The 18,607-nt window shown below is 40.9% G+C and overlaps 1 protein-coding gene across 1 annotated transcript; it reads left to right on the top strand.

The window, feature by feature from the left end:
* Nucleotides 1-345: 345 nt before the first annotated feature.
* LOC145094156 (transmembrane protein, putative (DUF1191)) lies at nucleotides 346-1,589 on the top strand. The gene has a single exon (XM_079032448.1). It carries the CDS (start codon nucleotides 564-566, stop codon nucleotides 1,488-1,490), a length of 927 nt encoding a protein of 308 aa, XP_078888574.1. The 5' UTR covers nucleotides 346-563; the 3' UTR covers nucleotides 1,491-1,589.
* Nucleotides 1,590-18,607: the final 17,018 nt, after the last annotated feature.

Genomic DNA, 18,607 nt, shown 5'->3' with positions numbered 1-18,607 from the left:
CATAAAGCCATTTGGACGGTATAATTTCTACTCGTTCTAAACCGAATCAGAATAAACTATATAACTTTGTATTAATTATATTAACATTAAAGATAATATAAAATCCAATAGTAGTAAAATACTCATGAAAATCACAACCATCCAGGTGAGTATGTCCAAATTCCAATTATAACCTCGTTGGCACCGTCGCCAATTACACCAAAATCTCACATATATATGGCTAATCCAACTGTCAACATATAATCAAAAACTAAAACAACTCAACTAAGTCTCCTTTTGAGGTGGTACCCCTACCCTACCCAACCCAATCCACCCCCACCCTACCCGTACCATAACCCCGATTTCTCTTAAAACATCCTCATAACACAATCATAAATTCACCAATTTCAGTTATCTCAAGAGAAACCTTGTCCAATTCCCAAACCACCCTTCTAATCATTTGATATCTTCTTTTTATATATTTGCCACCTCGGGGTATATTCGGAAACTTACTTGCAAAGACTGTGTTGCTTAAGATCGATGAAGTCGGCCTAGAGGTAACGAAAACGGGTGTTTTGGTATTGATGTTGATGGGGTTTGAGAGAAGCTTCATTATTAGTTTTGTGATGCTATGCTGTTTATGTTCGTTGAGAGAAATCAAGGGCGTGGACAATTCTACCCTTCGTTCTTTAGATGACCTTTTTCTTGAATATGCGGAGAATTCACTACCAAGTCGACCTCAAACAGGTGTTTTATATAATGCATCTTTGCCTTCAAATTTTACAGGTGTTAATGTTTCAATCATTCGCCTACGAAGGGATAGTTTCTGGAGGAAAGGGGCAAATTATAGTGGATTTTATATGCCACCGAGGATATTCTCATTGCCAAATTTCACAAGGTTAGATATGGTTTTCTCAAATCTTGGGAACATGTCTTCTTACTACTACAATGTACCAAATTATACTCTTGTCGCCCCTGTTGTTGGTTTCAATGCCTATGGTTCAAGAAACTCGACAGGGCAATTTGGTAATTTGACCACTCAGATGACCAAACTAAATCTCACCCTCTTCGGAGGCCCAATTTTGGTCCAATTTCCCAACTTCTCACTCCCACAAAACGAAAAACCAAAATGTGTTGTGTTTTATATAAACGGGACAGTTGAAATGACCAACATGACCCTACAAGACATGTGTGCCGTGCACGATCAAGGGCATTTCTCGATCATTGTACCACACCCAACCATGGTGCCGCATACCCCGAAAGAGAAGGAGAAAGGGCAATTGTGGAAATGGTGGGTGTTTGGATTTGCTATAGGGATATTAGGGTTGTTATTTTTTGGGATTGTTATATTTATTATAGTTAGAGCTTTTAGAATGAGAAAACTTGAAAAAATGGAAAAAGAGGCAGAAAGGAGTGAAGCTTTAGGCGCAACAAATGTTGGGCAAAGTAGAATGCCTTTGGCTTCAGCTGTTAGAACACAGCCTACGATTGAAAATGATTACCATCCATAATTCTTTTTTAATTTTTGATTTTTTGGATTCATATATAAACTGTAATGTGAATATAACTACATTTATAAAATAATATTTTGGGTTTTTTGTAATAGTAAATTGGATAGTCATTGTTCATTTTAGAACACAACTATGAAAACACAATCGAAACAAACATAATACTATAAAACGATGTATTATTATTAGCATCCATTAGGTCATTAATAGGATCAAACTAAGATTCTTTCAGCACCTCCTCGAGTTAAATAGATGTAGGCAATGATCCTACATTCTCTTCTCATTTCATGAATACCTGTTGGAACATTTGGTGATAATCATAATAAGGAATGATCCAACATTCTCTTCTCAATTCATGAATACCTGTTGGAATTTTTGGTGATAATAACAAGGAGATGGAAAGGAGATTAACCAAAAATGAAAGCAAAACACATTGAATTTTGTACAAAATTCTTTTCTTCAAAAAAGGAATAACTATAGCAGTGTGAGATACCAAAGCAGCCCTTCTCAGACCTATGTCGCGTATCCTTCTCTTAGTCCTTCGTTAATTGAGCCCCCAATGTTTAAACTCGATACCTCCTCCCATGGTGTGCCCAAGCTTTGCCTGATCAGATACCAAGGTGATGGTTAAATCTTCCTTTTTGTAGTAGAGGCATGTTAAGCCTTCTAGGTTTGTTGATTTTAGGATGACGTGTTACCAAAAAACTATGTGAAAATAGCTCTTTTATTGTAGATATTAGGTGTGAGACCTGTGTATTACACGGGTTGATTTAAAAAAAGATTAAACATTAAAGTGTAAATTAGTAATATTTTTTAATATAAAACTTTAAAATAAGAAAGAAAAAAATATATTTATTGCAATTTAATATTATAATGATATTTAATACTTTACATATATAGTATATGATTTTAATTTTAAAAATTGAAACAAACCAAAAATTGACAAGTGGATAATATTTCTTTCAAAAATACTATAAAATGACAAGTGTCAAAACTTATGAAAGATTGACATGTGGCAAAAAAAAACCTTTATTTATTAAGGAGGATTCTTAGGTCTTTGCTTTAAATCTTTCTCCTAACTTTTTAAACATTTTAATTGTAATATTCTTTGTGTATTATTATATTCAATAAGAATGCACAATTCACAAAACCGCTGTTTTGTTTACTAGAAGAGGCATTGACTAATATCTTAGAGGTCTCAAGTTCGATCCACTCTCACAAATTTCTTTTTTCTTTGCTGAATGTCATCATCCAGTCACCAAAAATTGCTACATCATAGCAGTTTCACAGAAAATGTGGCGAAAACCACCTAAATACCAAAATAAAGTTTCTCGGAAATCAAAAGGTAAAATCAAAAAATCACGACTTAAGAGCTTTCTTACATATAAAAACCATTATACAATCAACACTTGCTTCTGTTTGTTTTTTCTTTAAGAATGTGATAAAGAAAATATCAAGGAAAATTATCATCCAAAAAGATATACATTTGTAACTTTTGGAATTAAATTGAAGTTTAGTGAAACATATGAAAGTTATAAAAATTCAGAAACATATGTACAAGGATTTAAATGTCATTTATTTTTCAAAGTTTTTTTTTTCAACTATAGCCACTTTCCAGTTAGTAAAATCAAGCATTACACATGTCAATAAGTCAAATGTGTTCTATTGTTTTTTAGTTTCTTCAAGTTTTTGTAGAAAAAACAAAAATACACATCGCAACAACTTAAGCTTCGACATGTAATATGAACACCCAACATGGGATAAACTAAATGAACAGCTAATTACAGAGATACATAGGATGTTGGACATGGTTGTCGGTGAGATAAATCAAAGACATTGTCATAGGAGACAACGGTAATTGCATGTTTATGTATATGAATTGCCATGTGGCATCTTGTGAGAGGCCAAACGTTGTGTCACATCCCAAAAATAGACATAAAAATTTTAATTTTTAATTTATCAATTCAGATAGTATTTGTCCAAAAACCCATCATAATATCAAATGTATCATAATTATCAGAGTACACTAATAGTCATCAACGTGGAAATCATCAAGGGGATAATGTTGTGCAGTCAAGTCGTGTCCTTCCTTTTAGAATTGAATGTACCTGAAAACATACAAAGTTTAGTGAGTTCCACAAAATACCACATACCATACATACATTACCATGGGCTACCCCATGGTCTTGCATATAAGTGCCAAGGGCTACCCCCTATGGTTATTCATACCTTTGTCATGGGCTACCCATATGGTCTTTTCACGTATTGCATTGGCTATCCCAAGGTATTATATACATGTGTAATGAGCTACCCCATGGTCTTTCATACAATTTGCACGGCCTGCCCCTAGGGTCTTCCATGCAAGTATCTCATAGACAACTAACATCATACACAATATATTAAGAAGGTTGACATGTCTTACGAAATCAGCTAAGAACACAACTTACTACCACATGAACAATGCTATGACCCACCTATTAAATCAAAGAAGGTCCCACCTTAATCTAACCTCTAAAGCTGGCAATAACTTAAACACTTAACTGAAAAAGGTTTTAATCAGTATAAGAAAAACACACTTTCGTTTAGTTCGAATCCACCTTTTCCCTATGGTTAGTTACTATTCATAGATTAATAAAGTTGGTTACCAATCATTATTTAATTAGCAATTTGAGTCCAATTTACTAATATTTTCACCGATTCATGTACTACCATGTATGCTCATACACAAGAAAACACATAATTAGTTCTTAATTATAGATGGGCTATATAAGATTTATCTAAGAAAACACAATTATGGTCACAACTATGTTCTCCAACACAACTAAATTTGTTACTTTTATTACTTAATCTAGATGTAGTCACTCCTAGCTCTAGAAATTTAATAGTTACTAAATCACTAGGTAAACAACTACATGTAATTTAATGGTCATTAAGCTACACATAACTTGAATTTAAGCAACAAAATCACAAGCTTTAACATGCTAGGTAATGATAATCAAACACAAACACAAAACCAACTTATAAAATCCATAAACTAATAAACTAAGCCATAAATTCAAGGTTTCATCTAGCTAAACGAAAGTAAATGAGTTTAGCTACTCATGACTGAAATTAAACACACAAATTTAATAGAAATCGACATTATTAAAGTATGCAAAATGAATGTGATGATTTGATCTTCAAATTCTTAATCTTCAAGCAAACTCTCATTGACATGTATATTTCTCGCAGGTTCCTGGCCTCCAAATTCGAATATCTCCCAATATCTCTCCTCATAAAAGCCTCTTTAATCGATAATGGAAAGGATTTTATATGGTTTTTGAAAATGTGTGGCTCACGTCGTGAGATAGAGTCTCACATCGTGAGTTGGTTGTCTATCCATATCGAGCAAGGATTATGAATTTCCACGTAATGATCTTCTAGAATTTCTTCCTCACGTCGTGAGGTTGATTTGTCATGTCGTGAGTTGGGGTTTTCAGCTAAAATCTTCTTCTTTTAAGCTCCAATCCTCCAAAGTTCCAATGTGTGTGTTTTTTTTTTTTTTTTTTTTTACTTCTGGTCCTTATTCTTCAAGAGTGTCTTAATTGGTTGTAAAATGTAAATTAATTCAATAAGTATCGCATATCTTTCTAATTAACCAAAATATTAGTTAAATGTATTAAATTATTGCCTCAAAATGTGTATAAATATGACAATATGAAAATACCCCACACTTAATTTTTGTTTGCCCCCAAGCAAAACGAATTAATTTTAAGTTAAACTTTCATTACCAATATCACATAAGACAATCCATTTTGAACTCAACCATTATACCAAGACCTGAATGAAAATATTTGTGTCTAAGGTTCCTAAAAACTTCCCAATCCTAAATACTCACAATCCTTATGAACCTTAACCCCTTAGTTTATATGACACTCATTTTTGCAACCCTCCGAATCCATCCTTATAAATCTTTCGAGTTGGAAACTTTACATGTTAACCGAGTCCTAGGAACCCAGATCTATGAATGGAATGCACTGGATTCAAGCAGAATCGAGTGTAGAGAGATTGCATGAATGCGACTCGACAAGTTGTTCTTCGAACTCGACGAGTCGAGTCGCGAGTCCCCGATTTTTCCCCTTTTCGAGTAGCCGAGTAGAGAAGTGAGCCATAGGTGGACTCAGTGAGTCAGAAGCCAGACTCATCAATGGAGGGACTTGGCAAGTCAATGCCCTGACTCGGCGGGTCCAAGGCAATCTTCATAGAACTCGGCGAGTCGAGGACAGAACGTGTTCATCGGATGAAGATTAACTTGACGAGTTGTTCATACAACTCGGCGAGTTGGATGAAGGACCATTAAGTATTAAGTTAGGAAGAGAACTCATCGAGTCAATGCCTAACTCGACAAGTAGAGACGGGAGTAAGGTCAATCGACTGGATATGGACTCGACGAGTTGGCAAGCCAACTCGGCGAGTCGGGTCAACTGGAAGTTGACTTTGACTTGGCTTTGGTTTGGAATGGGTCAGGGGTAAAATAGTCATTTTACCCTAGGATTAGTATCAATGTCTGATTAAGTGTTTTATGGAATATAGTTGGGGAATCACCGGAGCAGCTGTCAGACATTTGCGGCTCAGCTTTTCAGCAGTCAGCTTTTTGAGGTGAGTTACCTTCCGGTAAGGGTGGGTCTAAGGCCACAATGCCGGCCCACCAAGTAGGAGTATTTAGAAGATGATTGTCTTTGTGATATTTATCTTTGTATAGATACATGTTTGGTTATGATATGTATCTGTATGATATGCTATGTGTATGATAGGAATAGTTTTCCCCTGACAGTGGTGTTTAGGAACGAAGTGTAGGTCAGTACTTGGATATGCCTGATTGTATGCTTATACCTTGTTGTTGTATGCTAGTAGTAGTAGTAAGGGGTAGAATAGACCCCAGTTACCGGTTGAAAGATACCGATGATGATTACCGGTTGAAAGATACCGATGATGAATATCGGTTGTAAGATACCGATGATGATTACCGGTTGAAAGATACCGATGATGATTACCGGTTGAAAGATACCGATGACATTGTATGGCATGTGGTATGATTGGGGAACTCACTAAGCTTCGTGCTTACAGTTTTAATTGTGGTTTCAGGTACCTCTTTGTCAAAAGGGAAAGAGTCGGCGGTGTAGCGGAGCATCACACACATGATTTCCTGTGACAACCCAAAAATTTCCGTTAGTTTTAACGTCGAAATCAATTACGTCAAAAATTAGCCAAATTTATCCCGAAAATATTTTTGACTGGAATTAAACCCGTTAGAATATTTTAAATAATATTCGTTAAGCGAACCAAAATTTAGGTAGTATAATTTTAAAATGTTGCCGTGTTTAACGGTAGTCGTGAAAAACCCCGTTCGCGGTTGGTGTCAGGTGAACCCCATCCAGGCCATAAACTCCACCCTATATAAGGGTTGAGTGGGTTTCATTCCCACCTTTTTTCTCACCTAACACACTCTCTCTAAAAAACGGCTTTTGGTCAAAAATTGCCCCTTCCAGCTTCAAATCGGTAAGTTAACCTTCCTAGCTTGTTGTTTATCTTATCTAGCTTACGAATTCGTGTTTAAATTACCCAAAATCCTCAAGAACATGAGTTTACGGTCCAAGAACACCTTCATGGACCGTAAACACTCATAAATGGGGTTTTAATGCTAAAAAACCCTTCTAAATCACTTATGGAGCTTACTTATGACATAGAGGCTTACATGAAAGGACTTAGAACACCAAAATCATAGCAAATGGTGAGTAAACATGAGTTTACGGTCTAAGAACATTCTTAGACCGTAAACCCATCTTCATGGACCATAAACACCTTTTTAGGTGTTAAACTACCCCTCAAACACCTCCATAAGCTTTAATGAGTGCCTAGAGCCTTGTAATCCTTCGTTTGATGCACCAAAACATAAGATTCATGGACAACATGAGTTTACTATGGTAAACTCATGTGTTTACGGTAGTAAACTCCCCAAGAACACCTTCTTAGACCGTAAACACCTTTCCAAGGTGTTTAAGTGCCTTTAACACCTTCCTATGCTCACATAAGTGACTAGAACCTTGCATGCATGAGTTAGAACCACCAAAAAACAAAAGAAATGGGCAAAATGAGTTTACGACTGTAAAATCATGTGTTTACGGCCGTAAAATCCTCAAGGAGTGGTCAATGGACCGTAAGCACCCTAAAATGGTCCATTTGGAGCCTAAACCATTTCCTATGCCCTAAAATTGAACCTAGCCTAATTCCACGAGTGAGATAAGACCTTAAAGCATCCAAGAACACACCACCCATGAGTTTACGACCGTAAACTCATGGGGATAAGGTCTTAGGGCCGTAAACTCTATAAAGAGTTTACTCTTGAAGAGTAAACTCCCTAACTAGGCCATACACTCCCTGAGATGTTACCCGGGACACTCCTAGCACTTGACCAAAGTGTTTTCCACTCATTAGGATGCGTATATGTGCTTAATTAGTATTATAATTACTAATTGTATGTAAACATATGTCATCATATGTTAATAGGTCACTAAGCGTGTTCAAGTCTTTACTTGACACCGAGCACCCAACCGGCACCTCCGCCCGATCCACTTACAACAGGTGAGTTCATACCCCTGAATTAACCTTTTAAATGTTTTTACATGCTTTTGTGCGGGGGGGGGGGGAATACAAGTTAAAACATGCTAGTTATCATATCAATCATATGTGATTGATAACACGCATGCACAAGGATTATTACACTGTCAGCTGTTTTACCAAGTATGGTACTATAAATGGTTTTTCCAAAACGTCTTTACTTGGTTAAATCTTTTCTCAAATTGACTCTCGCGCAACATGTTTTACTTCAAAACCAGTTACAACAGTATTTTAAACAAAGGTTATCCTTACTTATATTGTTTTATCAAAATTTATATTCAAAACTTGTTTATGAAAGGTTTTCAAGGATTTCCAAAGGTCTTCAAACTTATTTTACAAAAGGTTATCAAGTCACGATTTTCTTAAGTGTAAAGGTTTTCCAAAGTTTTCATCTAAGCTTTCTTCCATGCTTCTATGCTTCTACTTCATTAAACGCTTCTACTTCGTGAAACGCTTCTACTTCGTTAAACGCTTCTAGTAGGTTAAATGCTTCTACTTTGTTAAATGCATGCCTGTACTTGTATAGTTATATAAATAATGTTTAAAGGACTTACGAAGGCTAGTTCGCCCTATTTCCTTTTCCTCGTTTGGATGTGGTCTGGTGGGATCGGATATCCGTCCGAAGGTCGTTTAGTCATTAATTATGTATCATGTATACATGTATAGACATAAAGGTTTACATCGGCCAGTTCATTTCCCTTGGGTAGTAAGGGCATTCTCCTACTCGTCACTCATAGATCAGAGACACTAGTAACTATTATAGGAATAGTTAGGAAGCTCTATTTACTCTTTCTAGTACGCGAATTCCAAAGGAGTCAGTTCAGTTGTGAGTCTCTATCGTTAGTCCAGTACCTAAATCAGAATTCACTATACGGGATGCATCTTCAAGACACGGATCTCCCCTTCGTCGAGTTGGTAAGCAGAGTCTTCTGTAGGGAGAGCGGGCATTGTGTGTATAGATCTATACGGGACTGACACTGCCGCACCCTGACTGCTAGCTACAATGTAACACCGAAAATTTCAAAACAATTTTTCATTGAAAAATAATCGTTTAATTCTTAAAAACACTTTGCTTAAAATCTCGTTCATAATCGAATTACAAAACATAACCCCATTTTCACTTGCATAAGAAACCAGGATCCTCCAAAACATGACTCTTTCTCTGGTGTGTACAATCGAGCCGGTGCCGTCCCGTGATCCTGAGAGAAACCTGAAACACATAACACAAAACACTATAAGCACGAAGCTTAGTGAGTTCCCCAAAATACCACACATAACACATATTAGCCACTCGAGGCTATAACTCTGTGGGTCCGTGGACCCTACTCTATGAACCCTATGGTTCTAACTCTGTGAACCTTCTGGTTCTAACTTTGGGAACCTTCCGGTTCTAACTCTGTAAACATGCACAGCATAGATCACATAGAAATAATGCGGTACAACACATAACATACATAGCATACAAATACTCTGTCACATATCTCTGGTTACCTACTCAAAGTAAAGTATAGTGAGAAGACTCACCTGGCAAGCAGAAAGCAGATATCCCCATACTTGAATCTCGAACTCGCCACCGCCTAACACATAAGGCAAATACTCTCATGAATATAACTCTCGAGACTAGAATCAAACCTCTCTTGGCACCCTCTTAAGGGTAAAAGATCATTTTACCCCTCTCTTGGCCCAAAGGCCACATTGCTGACCAAACCCTAAAAGTCAACAAGAGTCAACGGTCAACTTTGACCGGACTCGGCGAGTGCACTAGGGCGACTCGGCGAGTCTATACGTGTCCACTGACTCCTTTGGATCCTCTCTTGACACGTCGAGTATTTCTCTGACTCGACGAGTTTCTCCTGGCATAAATCGTGGGGCCACCACGACTCAACTCGCTGAGTCTTAAGAACAACTCGGCGAGTTCTGGCTTGACTCAGTCCCCCCTGACTCTCCCTGACTTACTAAGTCGACCCCTCAACTCGACAAGACCACTCGTTGAGTGGTTACGGGCAACTTCATGCTACTCGCCGAGTCTGTTCTTCAGACTCGGCGAGTCCATGCCATGCATAACTCAAACTCACTTTTGAGGTCAGATCTGTTCCATACAATCATAGATCTGGCCTCCCCAGGCATGATAATCACGTAAAGTCCAAACCTTGGTGCTCAAACAACAACTATTTGCTCCTAGATGATGTTTTAGCCCCATATCTCATAACTCTAGGTCAAAACTCCCATGAATCCTCATAAAGCTTAAGGAATAAAGCTTCTCTGGACCTCTATGGATCTCATCCCAAGCCTCATCTCCGATAGGGACGAAATGGACATCAAATCTAACTAACAAAGGGGTCAAGAAACCCTAACCCCCATGTTTATCATGACAACAGAAAAGGAAGCCAAAATATACCTCCAAGATGATGCTCTGTGCTCCGAAATCGAAGGATGTCCACCTCCCTTGCCTCCTCTTAGCTAGAATCTCCTTTTCCTTGCCAAACAAAGCTTTAAAGGTCAACAATGGCCTCTTCTCTCTCCCAAAATGCTCAAAATCTCTTTAGGGTTTCTCTCTGGGGTTGGTGGCCGCAAATGACGACCATAAGCCCCTTTAAATAGGTCCCAAACCCTGGAAATTAGGGTTTCATTAAACAACGTGGACTCACCGAGTCCACTTTTGGACTCGCCGAGTCTAGACGTGAACCCGCGTACAAAACTGCAATCCTATTCGGCGAGTTTGGACTCCAACTCGCCGAGTCTCCTCACAATCACCCAAAAATAAAGAATAAAACAATACTTGGGAATCCGGGGTGTTAGAATTCTCCCCCTCTAGAATTAGACATCGCCCTCGAAGTCTCGCTCTGCAAATAACTCCGGATGCTGCCCATGCATCTCACGCTCCGGCTCCCAAGTTAACTCTGACCCTTTCCTATGCTGCCACTGGGTCTGCACCAGTGACACCTCTTTATTCCTCTGAACTTTAATCTTTCGATCTCTGACCGCCACTGGCCTCTCAGCATAATTCAGGCTCGCATCCACCTGAATATCCTTTAGTGGCACTACTGCTGACTTGTCGGCTATGCATTTTCGCAACTGCGACACGTGGAAAGTGTCGTGAATCTGATCCAACTCTGCTGGCAACTGCAAATGATAGGCTACCCTGCCTACCCTCGCGACCACCCTGAATGGACCAATATATCAGGGCCCCAACTTGCCCCTCTTCCTGAATCGAATCACTCATTTCCAAGGAGAGACCTTTAGGAGCACAAGGTCGCCGATCTGGAACTTGAGCTCGGACCGGTGCCTACCCGCATAACTCTTCTGACGACTCTGAGCGGTCAATAACCTCCGCCTGACCTGCTGAATCTGCGCAATCGTCTGCAACCCAATCGTCGTACTACCCATAACACGCTGCCCGACCTCTCCCCAGCAAATGGGGGTCTGACACCTCCTCCCATACAACAGCTCAAAGGGTGGCATACCAATGCTCGAATGATGGCTGTCGATATGGGAGAACTCAACCAAGGGTAAATACGTGCCATAACTCCCTCCGAAATCTAATACACATGCCCGAAGCATGTCTTCGAGCGTCTGAATCGTTCGCTCGCTCTGAAGTGTCCTCAGACATCCCCATGATAAGCTCTAGCTCATTTTTCATATCCCTCTTCGAGACTGAGCACCAGGTCAGCTTTTGACTCCACAGCTGAGCCTCCAAAGGTCACCCATATTATGATCCAAATATCCCACTAACTTCCTCCCCGTGACCACTATCCCGACCCAGTGACACGCAAGTCACGAAATTCTCTTTTCCTTATGCAAAAAAAAATTACAATCCAACCGAGGATCGTCTCAACTCTGATCTCTGGTGTCTGCTGCGCATATCCCTTGCGCATTTCGTCGAATCTTCCGACAGAGACGGAGACCCCCGTCTCGCCCCCAGTTCGACAACTAGGCTCCAAAAACTCAATACTAGGGCTACTCAAGCCCAAAACTCTTCCACATCACACACTGATCGGAGAACAATCCATCATCACATTCTCTTGCCATCTAGTGGGTACTATGGCTTCCCGCAACATTACGACAGCCTCTGACTAGTGAGTACTATGGCTCCCTGTAGTATCACAACGCCAACTAACTAGTGAGTACTACGGCTCCCCGTAGTACCACGACTCCCTCCCTCTGACTTGTGAGTACTACGGCTCCCCGTAGCATCACAACACCCTCTGACTGGCGAATACTATGGCTCCCCATAGCATCACGACTCTCTCTCTCTCTCTCTCTCTCTCACTTGTGAGTACTACGGCTCCCCGTAGCATCACAACACCCTCTGACTGGTGAATACTACGGCTCCCTGTAGCTTCACCCTATACTCTCATTCTCATTATAACGCCCCACTATGTTCACTAACTCAAGCATTGAAGACTATCATAGATAGTTACACACACACTTGCCCCGATATGCATTACAGACTCTGGCGGCAACCGCCATAACATAGAACCTACCTCTGCGGAGATCCACTTCCTTAAATAATCCCCCTTGATGACAATACACGAAGGGCTCCCACTGGAACCGTGGATACATGATACATCACTAGTCGTCTCAGCTCAAGATTCATGAATAACTCCGAAATCAAGATATCATACCCGGATACCTCGGAACACCCCAACAAAACATCACAAGATCCTGCCACAACCACTGATCTCCTGCCCCAAGCATCATATAGATACAATAATACATTTCCTTTGAATCCCATAATAATTTCCTATTTCACTCAATGCGCAACTTCAGTGCATCCAAACACTCAATTGGAATGCAAGGAAGGCGCTAACTCTTCAGAACACACTGATGATCCTCCGAAACCCTTTCCACTACTGCTCAAAATCCAAGCAAGAATACACATCCCAGCCCGGGAGTTGGCTACTCGACAATCTTCTATCCATAATTCAACTCAGAAGTTCTCAACTGCCCATACCATCATTACGAGTCTTCCACTTGAAACGACTCTGACCACCACCAGATTCCTGACCATTGACCACCCGCTGCGGAGACACCCATCCTTCTCTTCGACATATAGCACATGAATTATCTCGCTCTGCACCTATCCTTGATCACCAATGACCCTGATCTCATGAATTCAAGCCATAGGTTTCTGTATCCAACCCCTAACCGCTTTTGCACAAATTCCTGGTTCTCTCAATAAACCACCTGGTTCTCCCCTACTTAGGCTTCGAACCATCACTATCTGACACATCGATAACCTCACAAACTATTTTCACCAGCAATAACGCACCTGCCCCTGGAAAGTGCTACGCAACGCCCGATAATCCCCCCCTTAAGGAAATCAATCGATCTCATAACTCTGAACCTCATATGAAATCCTCAAGAACTTCTCGCCACGACTGCCTCTAGTCGTCCCAAGTCTCATACCAATCCAACACCAAACAACTCAACTGTCCAAAAACATCACTGACTCATAGACTGGACCACGAAATCACCGTACTCCCCCACCTCAACTCATCAACCAATGTTCCAACACATGGATCATCCCAAGAACAGGGACCCACTCCCATATTCAATACCCATCATAGATAGAAAACCCACTGCACTGCTAAACTCGACTGAACTCCCCACTAATACCACTACAATACACCCTACTATACTCAAATAGGTGTAATGTGGTCCTCGACTCTCTCAGAGCCAAATGTCTATATGTTCATGATAAATCACTGCCTCGCGGCACACATGCTACCTGATACTCTGGTGGAAGATCATCATCAATGACAACCTGCAGGGTTTACCCCCAAACCCAAAACTTAAACATCATGCTTCTCATGTTTAGCACACGAACATAATTAGTACCACCCATATCATAGAAGGTGACATCTCCTCTATTGACTGATTGCTCAACTCAGACCGAAATTCTCCCCTCTCTCTGACTCCTTACTAAAATACTCTGAGAGGCTCTCGATCTCCCTCTCAAGGGACGCCTCTTCAAACTCAATCATGATGGGATAACCGGGGAACCACAAGCATCATTCAATACGAACCATGGTACTCATTCCATGACATCTCTTCTCAATATGCTCCGGTGTATGGTACCCGAACCATAACATCACTCCTCAATCCGCTCCGATGTATGGTACCTGAACCATAACATCAATCCTCAATCTACTCCGATGTATGGTACTCGAACCACAACATCACTCCTCAATCCGCTCCGATGTATGGTACTCGAACCATAACATCACTCCTCAATCCGCTCCGATGTATGGTACTCGAACCATAACATCACTCCTCAATCCGCTCTGATGTATGGTACACGAACCATAACATCACTCCTCAATCCGCTCCGATGTATGGTACCCGAACCATAACATCACTCCTCAATCCGCTCCGATGTATGGTACTCGAACCATAACATCACTCCTCAATCCACTCTGATGTATGGTACCCCAACCATAACATCACTCCTCAATCCACTCGAATGTATGGTACTCGAACCATAACATCACTCCTCAATCCGCTCCGATGTATGGTACTCGAACCATAACATCACTCCTCAATCCACTCTGATGTATGGTACCCCAACCATAACATCACTCCTCAATCCACTCGAATGTATGGTACTCGAACCATAACATCACTCCTCAATCCGCTCCGATGTATGGTACTCGAACCATAACATCACTCCTCAATCCGTTCCGATGTATGTTACTCGAACCATAACATCACTCCTCAATCCGCTCCGATGTATGTTACTCGAACCATAACATCACTCCTCAATCCGCTCCGATGTATGGTACTCGAACCATAACATCACTCCTCAATCCACTCCTTAGAACCTCCAGAATATTCCCTGTATCAAGTATGGGTCCTCTGCTTTCAGTAGTACGGGCCCATACTAACTGCCACATCTACCCATACTTTCCAGACGGACTATCCCAGAGCTCCTAAATAGCTACTCGACCTGATCTTTCACCAATCCCATCACGCGTGCTCGCTCCCCAGCGAAATTCTCTACTCTGCCAGCGCACTCCTCTGGCTAAGGTTACTCCCTAGGCTCTGCCTAGATCCCCATACTTCTCTGCCATCAGCTGCTGAAGAGCTCCTAATGATGCCAGCCATCTACCTCCTAAATATAGTCATATTCACTTAGTAGCTGACTCCCATCATCAAGAGTTCCACAAAGCACGAAGCAAGCAGCATTCGGGCATTGAAGCGTCCCCTTCAGTACGAAAAACCTCCTTAGGTTATTATCCACTCACCTTCCTCATTCGTGATGGATATCACTGAGCTCTAACAACTCCGCCCCACGTGGGCATCTGGCTACCCTCTCGGCAAGCTCCTCATATGCTCATATAGATACCTCTTCGATATTACTTCCCTGCTCAAATCCCCTAAAGATTTCCTGCTGGACACTCTCGCTCAGCACATACTCAAAAGCACATCACATATATCAGCAACCCTAGGCTAAGGCATCACAAATCAGGCCACTCTAGTCCTAAAATATGAATTGCCTAGCCTGCCTCTAGCATGCACACTATCCCATAAAATATATCACAAATATCTCATAACACAAAATAAGGGTGTTTTGGAAAATCACCGTTCGGGCTCTGGCAGATTGTACACACTGCTCTTTTTGCTTTCTCTTTGAAACTCTTATTCTCTTTATAAAAACACATTTCTTTTTGAAAAATTTTCTTAAATCCTCAGTTTGAGTCCAGATTTACCCGAAGGTGCATCCGAATCCCTCAAACCAAGGCTCTAATACCAACTTGTAACACCGAAAATTTGAAAACAAATTTTCATTGAAAAATAATCGTTTAATTCTTAAAAACACTTTGCTTAAAATCTCATTCATAATCGAATTAAAAAATATAACCCCATTTTCACTTGCATAATAAACCAGGATCCTCCAAAACATGACTCTTTCTCTGGTGTGTACAATCGAGCCGGTGTCGTCCCGTAATCCTGAGAGAAACCTGAAACACATAATACAAAACACTATAAGCACGAAGCTTAGTGAGTTCCCCAAAATACCACACATAACACATATTAGCCACTCGAGGCTATAACTCTGTGGGTCCGTGGACCCTACTCTATGAACCTTCTGGTTCTAACTCTGTGAACCTTTCGGTTCTAACTCTGGAAACCTTCCGGTTCTAACTCTGTAAACATGCACAGCATCGATCACATAGAAATAATGCGGTACAACACATAACATACATATCATACAAATACTCTTTCACATATCTCTGGTTACCTACTCAAGGTAAAGTATAGTGAGAAGACTTACCTGGCAAGCAGAAAGCAGATATCGCCACACTTCAATCTCGAACTCGCCACCGCCTAACACATAAGGCAAATACTCTCATGAATGTAACTCTCGAGACTAGAATCAACCCTCTCTTGGCACCTTCTTAAGGGTAAAAGATCATTTTACCCCTCTCTTGGCCCAAAGGCCACATCGCTGACCAAACCCTAAAAATCAACAAAAGTCAACGGTGAACTTTGACCGGACTCGGCGAGTGCACTAGGGCGACTCGGCGAGTCTATATGTGTCCACTGACTCCCTTGGATCCTCTCTTAACACGTCGAGTATTTCTCTGACTCGACGAGTTTTCTCCTGGCATAAATCGCGGGGCCACCACGAGTCAACTCGCTGAGTCTTAAGAACAACTCGGCGAGTTCCGGCTTGACTCAGTCCCCCTGACTCTCCCTGACTCACTGAGTCGACCCCTCAACTCGACAAGACCACTCGCTGAGTGGTTACGGGCAACTTCATGCTACTCGCCGAGTCTGTTCTTCAGACTCGGCGAGTCCATGCCATGCATAACTCAAACTCACTTCTGAGGTCAGATATGTTCCATACAATCATAGATCTGGCCTACCTAGGCATGATAATCACGTAAAGTCCAAACCTTGGTGCTCAAACAACAACTATTTGCTCCTAGATGATGTTTTAGCCCCATATCTCATAACTCTAGGTCAAAACTACCATGAATCCTCATAAAGCTTAAGGGATAAAGCTTCTCTGGACCTCTATGGATCTTATCCCAAGTCTCATCTCCAATAGGGACGAAATGGACATCAAATCTAACCAACAAAGGGGTCATGAAACCCTTACCCCCATGTTTATCATGACAACCGAAAAGGAAGCCAAAATATACCTCCAAGATGATGCTCTGAGCTCCGAAATCGAAGGATGTCCACCTCCCTTGCCTTCTCTTAGCTAGAATCTCCTTTGCCTTGCCTAACAAAGCTTCAAAGGTCAACAATGGCCTCTTCTCTCTCCCAAAACGCTCAAAATCTATTTAGGGTTTCTCTCTGGGGTTGGTGGCCGCAAATGACGGCCATAAGCCCCTTTAAATAGGTCTCAAACCCTGGAAATTAGGGTTTCATTAAATAGCGTGGACTCGCCGAGTCTACTTTTGGACTCGCCGAGTCCAGAGGTGAACCCGCATACAAAACCGCGATCCTACTCGGCGAGGTTGGACTCCAACTCCCCGAGTCTCCTCACAATCACCCAAAAATAAAGAATAAAATAATACTTGGGAATCCAGGGTGTTACATACAGTCCACAGCCTACCAAGCCAAGGGATGACAAATGTCATATTTATTCCGACGCTTGCAGGGCGTCAAGTACTCTAGTGTCAATCAGTATGGTTACGAGTATCTCCATGTTTACCTTATAATTCATGGCCTTAAGGTAACGAGAATTAACACTGTATTTCTAAAACAACACTCTTAGGATCACTCTTTGTTTTAGACCTTGCTAGTTGTACCTTTCATTTGATACTGTCTAGGGTCTGTGTTTCTTTGTTTTAGACCTTGCTAGCTGTATCTTTCATTTGATACTATATGGGGTCTATGTTTCTTTGTTTAGACCTTGCTAGCCGTATCATACATTTGATACCGTCTGGGGTCTGTGTCTGCTTTTGTTAGACTGAGCCAGGCATATCAATTATCCGATACTCTCCTGTAGTCTATGATTTCTTTGCCTTAGTAAGCAGTATTTTCTGCTGAGGCATATGTTATTTTCCCCTAGTACTTTTACTAGTGATATTCTGTATTTTGGGTAATGATAGTATTTCAGGGAAAATTTCTCTTTAAAACATAACACTGTCGAGTCGTGGTAGAAGACTGCTTTTAATTAGAAAATATGGGATTTTTTGGAAGGGATGCTAATACACCGTAGACTCTAAACTACTACTCTTTATAAAGTTATTTTTGTAACATCCCGAGTTCAGGAGCGCAAGTTCAGGGTTCAAAGTGTAAATGTGGAAGGGCAACTCGGCGTGTCCATGGGTGGAATCAGTGAGTAGGGTCGCGACTCTAGTCGCGTGTTTAGTGGCCAACTTGGTATGTCGGAGGCTGGACTCGGCGAGTAGGTGCTGAGTGGAGAAAACCCTAATTTCGAAGGATGAGCCCTATTTAAAGGACATTATACCCTCTCTCCAGCCTCTTTACCCTCCCTTGAA

This window comes from Lactuca serriola, chromosome 3, assembly GCF_051521515.1.
Source record: "Lactuca serriola cultivar US96UC23 chromosome 3, Lser_US96UC23_V15, whole genome shotgun sequence".
Taxonomy (NCBI): Eukaryota; Viridiplantae; Streptophyta; class Magnoliopsida; order Asterales; family Asteraceae; genus Lactuca; species Lactuca serriola.
The sequence above is the reverse complement of the archived record's forward strand: the minus strand, read 5'-3'. Positions and strand labels throughout refer to the sequence as shown.